Source organism: Mercenaria mercenaria, chromosome 4 (genome assembly GCF_021730395.1).
Source record: "Mercenaria mercenaria strain notata chromosome 4, MADL_Memer_1, whole genome shotgun sequence".
NCBI lineage: Eukaryota > Metazoa > Mollusca > Bivalvia > Venerida > Veneridae > Mercenaria > Mercenaria mercenaria.
This window is the reverse complement of record NC_069364.1, coordinates 43,664,767-43,679,584: the sequence shown is the minus strand read 5'-3', so window position 1 is coordinate 43,679,584 and position 14,818 is coordinate 43,664,767. Positions and strand designations below refer to the sequence as shown.

The 14,818-nt window shown below is 33.6% G+C and overlaps 1 protein-coding gene across 3 annotated transcripts in view; it reads right to left on the bottom strand.

Moving 5' to 3' along the window:
• The window catches only part of LOC123551571 (uncharacterized), a 100,423-nt gene that overhangs the window by 24,815 nt on the left and 60,790 nt on the right, over window positions 1–14,818 (bottom strand). For all 3 annotated transcript variants that reach the window (XM_053541047.1, XM_053541049.1, XM_053541048.1), the window contains 3 exons: window positions 11,702–11,790; window positions 3,742–3,915; window positions 576–767 (listed from right to left, as the gene is read on the bottom strand). In XM_053541047.1, coding sequence (XP_053397022.1) covers window positions 576–767; window positions 3,742–3,915; window positions 11,702–11,790 — 455 coding nt within the window. The remainder of the gene's footprint in view (window positions 1–575; window positions 768–3,741; window positions 3,916–11,701; window positions 11,791–14,818) is intronic.

Sequence of the window (14,818 nt, the reverse complement as noted above, 5' to 3'; positions counted from 1 at the left end):
TCTTAGATTTTAACTCATACCTAGATGACAATTTTATTGCTGAAAAAGTGCAAAGGCGGTCCAAAGCTGATGATTAGTTCTTTAGTTATTAAGAAAGAAGTAAGGTCAACTTAAATATTTTTAAATAATTCAGAAAGTTTTCAAAATGGTAAGCTAATTTTAAGGTTCTGCATCTACTGATACTGTGTCTACTGAAATTCACATTGTGCAATCAACATGAGATCAGGGGAGGTAATCAAATGATACATAACACTTGTTTCAAATTCATTTTTTTTCAAGGCAGCTTTTAAGACTATAAAGTGACCATAGTCAAAAATAGAAGCCATAAAATGCATTATAAATTAAATAAAAAAAATTTCTCAGAGACACATAAATTGTTAGTCATAAAGAATGGAATATGGACAAAATCCCCTACAATGCAAAATGCAACCAAGACGGACAAAATCCACACATCCTCTTTTGATTTTTTCTCAATTAGATCCAAATTTTCACTTTATTCTATTTAAGAATTGAAGTAAGAGAGGGGTGATTTTTTCTGTGAGAATTCTGTCCCACATCCAACAAGACCAGCTTACTCTCTGAATTTGTTGAGCCATGTTTCTTTCAGCTCCAGACTTCTGAATGTGGCAACATAATTTGTTGTAGGCCAACCAATCACAAATGATCTTTCTGTAGGCCGTGTTATTTCTGTGACATCATCAATGCAATCTGCTATCCACAGCTCGCACACACGTATACGATGTTTAAGCTTGAATGTTGTGTTGGACCTGAAAGCAGAGAAAAGCATTACTATAGTACCCTGTATTTGAAATTTTGGACTTTTTCACAGAAAATAACCATTCTAATTACATACATTCTTTTTAGAAAACACAGGTTTAATTATATTTTTACCTTCCATCCTTACCTATCCATGGCATGTAAAAGATGGATGACAGGGGCCATAACTTCTATGGCAGGCAAACTTATATTTAGCTTGAGCTTTATCAAACTATTTTTTTTTTTTTTTTGTGTCCACAGTCAAACTGCAAAATTTTAGTCAAATAGCAATTTTTCCAGCTTTTGGTAGTGAAGGAAGACCCCAGGTGGTCCTCTGGGCATTATCTCCATCTGACACTGGGGGGTATCTGGGTAAAACCACCAACCTTCTAGAAGCCAGCTGGATGGCTTCTATACATGAAGGACCCTTGGGGAGGTTGTGAACCCACATTGGCAAGGGACAAGTGATTCTACATCAAAAACTTTAACAACTTGTCTACAGAGGCCCCCATACTGAATTTCAAATCTTAAAATACATACAAACAGTGCACAACATACTGTTCATGAATACCTTAAACAGCCATTACTCATCTTCCAACTTCCCCAGTATTATAGGACAGGAATTTGGAAAAAGGATGTAAATAAAATAACATCTAAACCTATGAAAGTGTTGTAGGAAGAATGGCAATGAAAACTTACAACCAGATATACCGGTTAAGGTATTCACAACACTATATCTACGCAATACAAGGGAATATCTGTGCATAAGGCATGAAAATCCTGATAGATATGTCTATTCATACACTGCATCATAATTTAGCTTTTTATTTCGCTGAGATATTGCAAAAACAGTTTTTCCGTCTTCAAAACATAATCATTTTTTTTTATACACAATCATAAAATACATTAAGGATTATATCTAGATATTCTGGGTGCATGTTGATTTTATCGTCCTCCTTGATGTCATATTCTCTTTTGTGCAAGACCCAAAATAAATTTAAGAAATATGCAAACTATATCGATAACGAAAATTCTTGCATAAAAAAACGCATTCTCTGGGTAACATAACAAAGTGGCAACTGTGCACTATCATGAACTTCTGCTTTCAACACATTCTTGGGGTTTCTGGAGATGTTAATGCAGGCAAAAAGGTGTATTAATCCCATATATTAATAAAACTCTAAAATATTCTTAATATATTACAAGTCTATCCGTTTCAAAATGAGTCATATTTTATATTGTATATTTATATTGATCACAGGATGTCCCACTGCTGAGTATTTCACCCACTTTTGTACTAGTATTACCTATCAAAGGATATCAAACAATTAAATGCCACTATTTGCATCATTTAACAGATTTCCTAAATTTGTGGTTAATACAATATGTTTTATGAATGAGTTGTAATCAAATCAACTGTAGTTTCTAAACCACATCAGATTTTTGTGGTTTCAGGAGTTGGGAGTAATTATAAAGATCACCGAATGTAAAAAAACAACAAAACCCTAAAGTACTGGTGGTAACTGAACATTACCCACAATGCAAGAGTAGACTAGTTGGAAACTAATCAAGCACTTCCCACAATTCTTCACAAACAGGAAGTACAACTTGAACTTATTTTCAAACTGAGCCAAAAGTACTTTAGAAGCTCTCAGACCTATCAAATATTGTCAACTGTTTGGTAACTTTTCATTTAAAAAACTTTGTGTGAATGACTCTTTTCCTCTTACATTTTTTTTATTCCTTTTAGAACCTGAGGTGGGAGGTTCTATACCATTCATATTTCAATCTAACTTTCAGCGTTTTCTTAAAGTTCATAAAAATGAAATGTTACTATTTCTGGTAGAAGTATCAGACGGAATTATGAAGTAATTAAAAATAGCGACTTCATGACTTCAAGTCAAGTGATTTGCAGGCATTTTACTGCTTGGTTGGTCTGAAAGTACAAACATTACACTAGGCAAAAAATGAGCAGATCCATTTAGTGTATGTTTGAGATGCACCCCTCAAGAAGCAAACTGGTAGGAGACATAACATCCAAGCTAAGATATTTCACCAACAATTCAAGCGGGGAAGATGTCAACAGCTTGCTAAGTTTACAGTAAATATCAAGGACCCTGGAACCATGAGGTAAACAAGTGCTAATGGAGTAATGAAAGACATTAAACTGAAGTACAAAATAGCAGAATTTCTGGTTTTGACAGGTAGGTAATGACTACTGGACTCTTGAATGAAAGTATGAAAGGCATTATGTAAAAAGGCCAATGAGTGTAATGTACTTTCCTGGAAGCTGATATTATGCCCTTCATAACTCTCGAATGAAAACAAAGTGCATTACGTAAAAGACCTATGTCTATATTCCTGAGAATTGATATTTTCTCAGTCATATTCATGAAAACTCAGGACCCTTGCAAAGCTTAGTTAACTAATGCAAGGGGTGATTGCGAAAAAAAGTCTAAGTGCATCAAAATAAAGTGAAATAAATTGTCATGAAAAGCCTCAGTAGTTTCGTTAGTTTCATGGAATTTAATTTGTTACATAATTTCCCCAGTCTGACAATTTGACGTGTCTTGCTATCGAACATGTTAAGGTAGTGGACTCGCAATCGTCATTTTGCGTTCAATTATGTATTCTGCGTACTATGCCTTTTTGGCATTTTCCAATTATTATGAATTTTTTTTTCCTGCTATGGTTGAAGGATGCTGAAATAGCATACGAGAATACGCTACCACAAGCAAATTGCCAATCATCATTACAGGTACAGTGAAAATATAGTTCCATTGCTAACGTCTGATGCAGGACTAGTGAAAATATAGTTCCATTGCTAACGTCTGATGCAGGACTAGTGAAAATATAGTTCCATTGCTAACGTCTGATGCAGGACTAGTGAAAATATAGTTCCATTACTAACGTCTGATGCAGGACTAGTGAAAATATAGTTCCATTACTAATGTCTGCAGGACTAGTGAAAATATACAAACTTACTTTTGTTTAGCTACAAGGAGAAGATCGCTAAAGAGGAAAAGATATCGGTCCTGTGTCTGCATGCCCCGAGAGAACTCAACAATGCCTTCCATGAGGTACTGTCTGTTGAAGTTGTTATTAGTCCGCGAGGGACGGAAAAATTCCATATCCTTCTTGCCCATGGTTGGTTGTTGGCTGAAATACAAAAAAGAATGTTTGTACTTGATATTAATAGCATTTGCTTACTTTAAAAAAAATTTCAATCGCCAGTTTGAATAAAACAATAAATCGAAATAAATACAAGAGGGCCATGATGGCCCTATATCGCTCACCTGTTATCATTGCACTTGAGGACAAGAAGGTCCACAGAAAAAATATCTAAGTCCAAAGGACAGGAACAACAAAGGAAAGAAATTTAACCAAAAAGAAAAAAAAATTCTTACAAGGTACAGATATGTCAAAATACACCTAAAAACTGGAGGTACCATCCATGTTGTACCACAGAAAAGTGGTCTCGGTTTTTCCCTACGGCCAATAATAAAAAAGTTACTAAAAATAAGCTATTTATATTAACGTAAAAGGGAAGTAATTAAAAAAAAAATTATTGTAAGTGAACAAAAGAAGGATCTGCCAAATAAATCTGTTGACATAAATGAAATTTCAAATCAGTATCTTCATTAGTTACGGAGATATACCCATTTTAATTTGAAATAAAGGGAGGTAATTTGACATAAAATCAGTCCATAGTTATCTACCCTGATTGACTCAGTCCAACTAATGATAATAATGAAATTTCAAATAAGTCCTATAAATACTTACTGATATAAATCCATTTTGACTACAATCAGGGGAGGTAATCAGATATAAAATAACTCTGGAACCTACGATTGGACCTGATTTGTCATGGAATCCAAATTTATTGTTGTTGAAGATATTTTGGAAGTTTGTATCAAATAAAACCATAAATGAAGTCTCTATATGGCTGCAAAAGCCAAAATAGCCAATTTTGGACCTTCAAGGGGCCATAACTCTGGAACCCATGAAGGAATCTGGCCAGTTCAAGAAAGGAATCAAGATCTTGTGGTGATACAAGTTGTGTGCAAATTTGGTTAAAATCAAATCATAAATGAAGTTGCTATTGTGCAGACAAGGTCAAAATAGCTAATTTTGGCCCTTTCAGGGGCCAAAACTCTGGAACCCATTACGGGATCTGGCCAGTTCAACAAAGGAACTGAGATCTTACGGCAACACAAGTTTTGTGCAAGTTTGATTAAATTCAAATCATAAATGAAGCTGCTATTGTGCAGACAAGGTCAAAATAGCTAATTCTGGCCCTTTCAGGGGCCATAACTCTGGAACCCATAATGGAATCTAGCCAGTTCAAGACAGGAACCAAGATCTTATAGTGATACAAGTTGTGTGCCAGTTTGGTTAAAATCAAATCATAAATGAAGCTGTTATTGTGCAGACAAGGTCAAAATAGCTGATTTTGGCCCTTTCAGGGGCCATAACTCTGGAACCCATAATGGGATCTGGCCAGTTCAAGAAAGGAACCGAGATCTTATGGTGATACAAGTTGTGTGCAAGTTTGGTTAAAATAAAATCATAAATGAAACCACTATCGTGCAGACAAGAAATTGTTGACGGACGGACGGACGCACGGACGCACGCACGGACACACGACGGACGACGGACGAAGGGTGATCACAAAAGCTCACCTTGTCACTATGTGACAGGTGAGCTAAAAATTAATAATAATCGTCACCTCACAGCAAAAAGTGGACAAGGATTTCTTTATGTCAATGCACTTATCCACTATTTGCGCTTGGATAACAATTAATACGTTTTGTCTCCTCTTCCCTGGGCTGTCACTGGCTGACACTGAAAAGTTTTAATCGATATATAAACTTTTAAGTGTTGATAATACATCAACTGACTGAATATACAAAATTAGAGAAGAACTTTATATGAAGCACAGTGAACTTTTGTTTGCACACAAAAAAAGTTCAAATGTTACTGTAATTTTTCAGTTTCCTTTCGAATATACATCATCAGCTTTATTTTTTTTCCTACTTACTATCAATATCCTAAATTTCTGTACATATATTTTTGTCCATAACAACAGAACACCAACAGTGCGAGATTAATGATAAGTAAAGGTAACATTTTTAGTGATCCAAATGCATTGCAAAATGTTTGGCTCACCTTCAGTTGTAAACGTGCAAGTCCATTTTCATTTCATCATTAAAAATTTCAAAATTTTGATAAGCGTAAGGAGTTTTAACATAATTGTGAAACATCTGAATGAAAATCGTCAAACATCTGAATGAAAATCTGTTCATCACGCCCTTGACCCTGAGAGCCTATTGTCAATAATACGGCATTTAAATGGTTTGTAAAGAACATCATTTACATAGCGGGTGGATAAAAGACATATGAAAAAAAGATTTATTTGAAGAAGCTCACAAATTTAAAGTGTATAAATGTCTTTATTAAAGAGGGTTTAGAAAATGCCTGGGAGTAAGTTAATAAATAAAACAGTTGCTGTTTTGCACTAAAATACAGTAAAACCTCTATATAATGGTCACCATTGTTCTTGAACGCAGGCTGGCTGTTATGCATAGGTAAATGTTGTTGACAGATCCATCATAAACCATTTATCATTTGTCCCTTAATGTTTGAAAATGCATCAGATATTCAGAAATGACTGCTGAGAAAACACAAAATCGATTTTTTTTAGTTATTATGTAGATATTTCTGTTTCACTCGTATTTCATAGAAAACATTTTTCTGAGATGAGAAAAAATAATTATGGAACTGTTTTATAAGACACCTCTGGAGCAATGTGAGACCATGATTTTATAATACAGTTCAACCTACTTTATTCAACACCTGTATTAACCAGCCACCTGCCTAACCAGCCAGTCAGCTTTCCATCTTGATTTTTTGTTATAATTTTAAAATGACATAAGCATCCACCTGCTTTAACCTTAAGTCTGCTAAATTTCTAAAATGGACTGGTCCATCATTCAATTTGGGCAGTACAATTTATCATTTGAAGGGATGTTTAGTGAAAATTTACTGACTGAATAGCGCACAGTGCAGACCATGATCAGACTGCACGGATGTGCAGGCTGATCTTGGTCTGCACTGGTCGCAAAGGCAAAATCACTTGCCGCCAGCAGGCTAAAGGTAAAGAAGCCACTTATTACTCCCTTAGCTGGCTGCTAAATACCGTTTGTCTGTAATAACGTAAAATACGGATGACAGAAATTAATATTGCAATGTCTTTTAAAATCTTTTACTTTTGTCATTTAACACATATAAAAATCTTACAATAGCAAGTTTTTAGAATTTGAAAACATTTCCCTAATAAAAATACTTACTTTTATTGAAATTAATGATAGAAATTATTCAGTTTAAAGGAAATAACCTTTACTTGTGTAATTTTCGACATTTGACTTGCTCTTTGGTGTTCAGGAAACTTACAGAACAAAGTTTGCTTTTCACAATAATCTGAAGAAAATTTGAAGAATCTACTTGATGAATCAAATTATTACTTTATTATTAAAAGGAAATTGCCTATAATTTTGTCATTTTAGACACTTTGTTTCGACTTTTCCTGAATTAAACTTTGCAATGTGTGTATCATTCTGTTTTCTGACTCATGATTTCCACCAGCTTAAAGTGGACAAAATCTTCCTTTTTCGCATGCAATAATTCCAAAACCAACACATCAAAGGCATTCTATTAAGAATATTTCAGCATAAACTTGTCAGTGTTACTATTCAAATTATGTGCCTGCAGCAGCTGCATCAAGTATGCAGATGCTGAAATTGTGTTTTCCGTATTGAACTAATTCACTGAATTAATTCTGCCACCATTTATATAATCTGTCTCTAACTTTCTGTATGTATTGTTGTTTTATATTATAAGCTCACCCTACAAAAAATTAACTACATTGCAGTATTTTACATAAATGGTAGATAATATTTCACATATCTCTTTTTTTTATCAAAATTATAAACTTAGCAACTTTGTATAGCAGTTGAATTTCTTTTCGGCAGATGGTTTGAGTTGGGGTACATTCAAATTCATTACTCTTCATTAGGACTGAGACGATTACTCGGTTAATCAGATCCGATTCGCTGGTTTCAATTTTGCAAAACCGCTAATCGCTCTCAAACAGTAAGCATTACGAATTGTACTTTATCTTTATACATTTCCTTGACTGGCACATACCATATGATAGACATGCAGTATATCTCCGCTAAAACACATCAACTTGAATATAATCAATAGTCGCGGATTTGCCTGTCATTATATATCTAAAATAAAACACACCAAAATATGACATAAATTACCACCCCGTTTGCAAACGATAAAGTTCATAAGTTCTTAATGAAGTCAGCTGCTGGTAGTACCTTGATACGGTCGTCAGGAAAGAAAACAACATTTTGAATATGACGGCTGATTAACCAGTTCGATTTGATTTCATACAAACAATTAACCGATTTCAAAATTTTGAAATCGTCCCAGCCCTACTCTTCATAAAGAAGGTAAGGAAAGTGATTCAGTTGAATGGTAGCTATAATATTAATTTTACTGAAAACTGATTAATGGTTCTCTCCTAGTTCATCAAAACCACAACAGTTACTGCACTTTCTTCATCAGTCATAATAAAATACTGAATATTATTCTAACATAGAACAGAAAAGGAAGGCACATAGCTAAAGATATTTATATGGCATCATTCAAACCTAGGTCAATGGTTATAAAGATGAGTTAGGAAACCAGTCTCAAAACTTCCAACACCTGATTGGTTGATTCTGAACTCAAATTTGAAATTGACCAATGACAAAGCTACATTCTTAGACTGGACTTAATTTTCATTTTTATCTCCCTAGAGTATCCACTTACTAAATAGGCTGATACAAAATTAACATGAAAAAAACATCTGTCCAAAACTGAAAAAAATGCTCATTCAAAAAGTATTTGAGCTAAAATCACCAAACCTCACATAGTTATTAATTTATGAAGGAGTTAATAAACTCATTAATATGTAACCTATAAAACTGAATAAGGGCACAGGTAGGCTTGCAAATCTACTACAGAATTTCGATCATTACAAATTCTGTCATATCATTTCTAGGAAAACTATGGGATGAAATTGTAAACAAAAGATATATTATCATCAACTGGCTACTTTTGCTTCTGTAAAGATTCATAATTCCGTTTATAAACAACTTTTTTTACATTTTGATTTATCTCAATGAACTGAACTGCATTACATTAGAATACATATTCATTCCCTGGGATGTTATTTCGGTTTCAGGCTCTGTATAAATAAGAATAAATTTCAGTCTTTATCAATTTTGCGTCAAAACGAATAGTTTCAACAAATAAACTTCAAACGCATGTTTTATTTCATTGTCCATCATTTTAAAGTCAATTGCATCAAGTTAACATGATTTGTATTTGACATATTATACCATATTTCATGCTAATATTTTACGTTAATTTATCAAACGGTATATAACAAAATATACGCCCTAGCTCAAAATAAATGTTGTCGCAATTTAAGCAAATGTATTTGTCAATAAATGTGACACGAAAATTAGTGAACGAATCGTTGTAACAAATGCTTTAAAAGCGTTCATAATGTGATTTAATAAACCAGAATTAATTCTGCCATGAAATTTTCAACAGTTCAACTGTACAACAAAAACATACTGTTTCTTTACGACTTTCACCGCGTTCTATTTACAATTTAGATTTAAGTTGTACCTGATTGCTGATCAATAGTTGCATAATTGCAAAGTGCATTGTTTATTAGAATTCCTGAATTTATACAATTTCTAAGAATTTGTCATCCTGCTATTTCCCTTTTGCGAAACTGAATTTCCTTTTGATTTCAGTGCACTGAATATTTTATTTATATGTTAAAGGGGCTGATATCACCTACTTCAATTTCACTATGCGTTTCTATAGAAATGAAATAATATTCATTGCTTTCTGCAACAATGAATGTGCGATATGACGTCTTTCACAGAAAAAAAGAGAGACTAAAATGGCACTTTTGAAAAAAAGCTTTGAAAGTCGGCCATCAAAATTTCAAAAAGACCATTCCATGAGTGCTAAAACTCCTCTTCCTCACAATAAAGACCAAAATTGAATCAGATTCGTATTTGTGCCAGATATCAAGGCTTCAGCAAATGTGATATAAGTGTCATGTTCATTATTCATTTTTGTCGCACATATTCTTGTAAACCTGTTATTCAAAGTTAAAATACTGTCACATACATACATTTCAACTTAATCAAAATGAGTATGGGTTATTAATTTAAGGAAGAAAATTTTGTCAGATGTCTTAAAGCCTTGAAGGAAGAACTGATTTGATGCTAAATAGATGAGATGTGGGCTTGTCTATTATGTCATAAAAATTGAACCCGTAAATATCATTATGTGAAAACATTTTCCTTTGGGCGAAAAATATTACTTTCTTTTCAACACCTTGTGTGTTCTACACTAACAGGATAAAGTAAGTGTAATGGGCAAAACAGAAAAAAGTCGTAACTTGTTCTTCAAGTACAATGAGTTACAACTCTTGTTATATTTGGCGATGTTATATGAACCACCTAAATCATTCACTCGAAATGATGATTATTATTATTCCGCTGAAATAATTAAATAGGGCAGGATCTCACACCTGGGTGACCCAAACCTTAATTAGCGTAGGGCGAAACAAGAATGGGATGGATCGGAAAATATTAAACGCGTTTTAGACTTGTATCAATTGAAACCCACATTACCCAAATCTATTCATTATCTTTCTAAATGAAAGCGGGGGAACAAGCCCAGCATGAATTAAAAAATGTGACCTTAAACGATTCAGTACAGAACCACTATAACATAAATAGGTTAATTTACATTAAAACATACTCGTATTTCATTTTACATATTTTTAAATACATTATCTTTGCTCCGGAGTGACTTGATCTAAATTGTTTTGACAATCAGAAGCTTTTAATGTGATATTTTATTTTATGAGAAGAGCAAAAGAAACTTTTTCATATGCAAAAATGCAATTTTTTGTAATGTTAAAAGTGAGTTTGTTTAATACATGCCAGAGGATGATTGATGAAACACTTAAGATACGTTGTGTCCGGTTTTTGTTAATCATTAAGTCCTTTCGACTGTTAATTAATTTTCGTATTACTGTCATATGTCAATGAGGTTTGTATAGTTAGGAAATGCTTCTGCCGCCTGACCAATGGTATAACCCGAAACATCTGGTGTACCTTGCATCATTTTGAAACTGTTTTACTTTCCTCTATAGATACATGTTGATGTCAAAATGATGTCTGTCCCGCTTCATATCGGCAGTTAGTGCTGGTTACAACTTGCCGTGACCATAATAAGCCTAATTTTACATATGGGTTGATGAATTTTAGTTCAGATTCATCTAGGCTTTGCTCTGTGCTTCAGTCAACGTGTCTTTCATCTGCTTGTCTAGCACACTATCTTACATTTTTTGTTGTGTTTAATGACACACAACCATAGGTCATACGAAAACTTTCCAGCTTTTGATGGGGGAGAAAGACTCCAAGTGTCCCTCCATACATTATTTCATCATGGACGGGTACCTGGGTAGAACCAAAGACCTTCCCTTAGCCAGCTGGATGGCTTCCTTACATGAAGAACTCAATGCCCTGAGCAAGGCTCGAACTCACACTGGTGACGGGCAAGTGAATCCAAGTCAGCAACCTCAACCACTTGCCAATGGAGGCCCCCACTATCTTAGAAAGCAATTACCTTGCAAATGCTTATATGTACCTAACAAAATTTTTATCTAACAGTAATATTTGACATGGCAGTTACTGATCTTTCTTACTTTTCCTCCTATTCTCTCTCTAGAGTAATTTCCCCCTTTTTCTGAAACGGTCAAAACAAGAAAATAACAATATTTTTGCATACTTACAGTAAATTATTCGAGCTTTTGGTTTTTCCAAGGGTTTTGAAGAGAACTGCCCCTGGGGCAGACTTTCTCCGGGCGGACAACTGTCTTCTCTGAAAATAGATAAAAAACCCAGTCTGATTATTCAGCCCTAGTGACTACTGTATTTGTGTATATGAATTATAATGTACACCAATTTGCAACATTCTTTTTTAGGCTACTAAAAAAGAGCTTAATTCGACATCTGTGCTGTTGAAAATTATGTAATTAACACAATACTTAAAAGTAAATGAAACAATTTTTTATTTACAGTACAACCTCTACAGAGTGAACACCACTGGGATGACCAAAGTGCATTTGTTGTAAAGAGGTTGTTGCTTTGTAGAGGTTAATTTACTGTGAATTATTTCTAATGGGAAAGAAAATGTTTGTCTTTATAGGGAGCTATTTACTTCCCAAAGATGTCGATGAACAGGGATTATTTCAGAATTTTTTTTTTGAGTTCGTAGGAACTCTGAAAAAATAAATTCATATCTTATATTTCGTTTCCATTTGTAAACAATGTTTGATTATATATTGCACACATTTTGATGTATTTAACATTAAAATCAGCTTCCCGGTCATTCTGTTTACTAGACAGAACAACTACGAAGTAATCTAAGATTCTCCCTGACTACAAGCGGACGTCCTCAAAACAGCGGCCCGTTATCACTAAGCAACGTTGTTGTAACTTTAGCGCCTTTACTTTTGCGGTTCATACAACATGAACGTCATAATTTTCAATCTGAACAAATGGAGCGAATGTAAATATTATGACTGTATTTGAAATGTTTTGCAGTATCAATTTGAATTCTGCATAAGAATTTGAAAATTTTCATCAGGTGATATGTCTGGTTTCTATTTTTTTTTGCACAATATGCCTCATTATAACCAGTCTACTACTTTAGGCAAAACACATGATTGCGCAGTATAGTATTCAATTACTGTTTCAAAACAACCTGATTACCATACACAATAATACAAAAGCTCATCAGGGATTATACCACACATAAAGATATTTAAGTCTGACAACCAAAGGGTGGAGATGAAGAGTGTTCATTTTGTGTAACAAACATATCAGAAATCAAGCAGTTACTGTTTCTTTCTGTCTAATTAAATCCAGTTTCTTCTGTTTAATGTAGATTATGTATGATATTTACGGCAATGCACCAGACTTCTTGTTTATCCCACAATGTCTTAACACATCGAATATGACAAATGTATGCAAACACTGGATACATCAACAGAAATTAATTCGAATATCATTTTATAGTTTGACAAATATTGCAGAACAAAATATTCACACTCCAAAAAGTTACATCCAACATTCATTTACTACTGTTAAATGGCTTAAATATGCAAAACTTAATATCCAGTACCATTGTAAGAAGTATTCAAATGTGCCAGTGGCTATTCCAACTTTACAAACTGACAAGGTGGATTTCCATGCAGAAATATACCTGTATTTGAGTGAACTTCAGAAAAAATAAAAACACTGAAAAAGATAGTGTGATAGGTCGTCACCTTGTATGACACTTGGTAAAGTTTTTATTGTAATATAATATTATATAGGTATATAATGAAGTACTTCAAATATTCAGTGAAAAAAAAATCACAAGAATTCTTAAAAATTTTTGCTAAATGAAATTTACAGGCCACACATGACGCTTATATCTATGTCTTAATAACATTTATAAAATTTACTATCTTTTTTCACACAAAAATGACATTTGTTATATCTTTTATTTCTCACATGATTTAAGTTCAATTTAAAATGAAATTCCTGAAAGTACTTGAATGCAAGTATCTGCACATACTAGTGCACAGTAAAGTTTCAACACACTATAACTGCCAATAGTTCTACTACACTTGAAAATGATGATGATGATGACTATTATGATGATGATGATGATAATTGTACTAATGATGACTACTGTCAAGAATCCACAAACAACAAAAATAATGTTATACATGTAAACAGAATAACTAAAGCAATAATTAAGTAAACTCCCTCTTTATTAGCATACCGAAAAAAAAATCAAAATTTCCTACCGTATTTTGGTGTGTATAGGTCGCGGTAATGTACAGTCCGCATCTAATTTTTGCTCTGGAAATGGTCGGAAAATTTAACTTCTAGCGTATTAGTCGCAGTTAAATTTCGGATTTTTTCCCCAGCAATATTTAATATTTACCGGCAAAAAAGTTATGGCGGTGGCCATATTGATGCCGCGGACTGAATTATTATCAGAACCTGATTGGTGGAAATCGGATTGTGTTATTTTCGTTCTCAACCGTTTCGTACCAACAGTAGTATCGGTAACAGACTACATCAAAGAAAAGCGGCTTTTTGACACTAATTGGCAGCAGACGTCTGTTATCATGCAAGTTTAAGTGTGAATTGTTTGCACAGCAATTATAACACCTTTCCGTGTCATGTAATTAACCGCGTTCTTTTGATTCTGAGTAAAAAGATTAACAAAATATCTCTTTTTGGATTTTTTTCTTTTATTTAAAAATCAAAAGTAAAAAATAATCATTCAAGCTTTTTAATACACTAAGAATTAGTATAAACAATGTTTGGAATGGAGGACGGATCTGTCCGGATTTTATCCAACCCGGAGTACATGTCAATGGCGTCCAGTAAAACGAAAGTAGAAACAAACGTAATTCAGACTGCAAAAACATCTTTGAATTAAAGTCATTCGTAATTTTAATAGTCTGTATGGGTTATTTACGATATATTTTATTGAAAGTAACCGCTATTGGTTGAAAAGCCGCCGATATTGATATTTTTTATCCATTTTGTTCGTTCGTAACAGATGCACGTAATTTTGCGAGAGCTACGGTCAGAAAATTGGCCCGAAAAAAAAACTGCTGGCAATGTTCTGTCGTATAGGTCGCAGGAACTTTTTCAGGCAGCAAAATGGGTAGAAAAAGTGCGACCTATACACACTTAAATACGGTATCTAACATACTTTTTTGTTAAAAGTAGCATAAAACCTTTTCTTCAATCAAGTGTTCTTTCTATACTTCCAATATATTATTCCGTATTTAGCCACGCTGTTATTTCACTTTCTGAACAAAAAACTGCTCCGATATTTA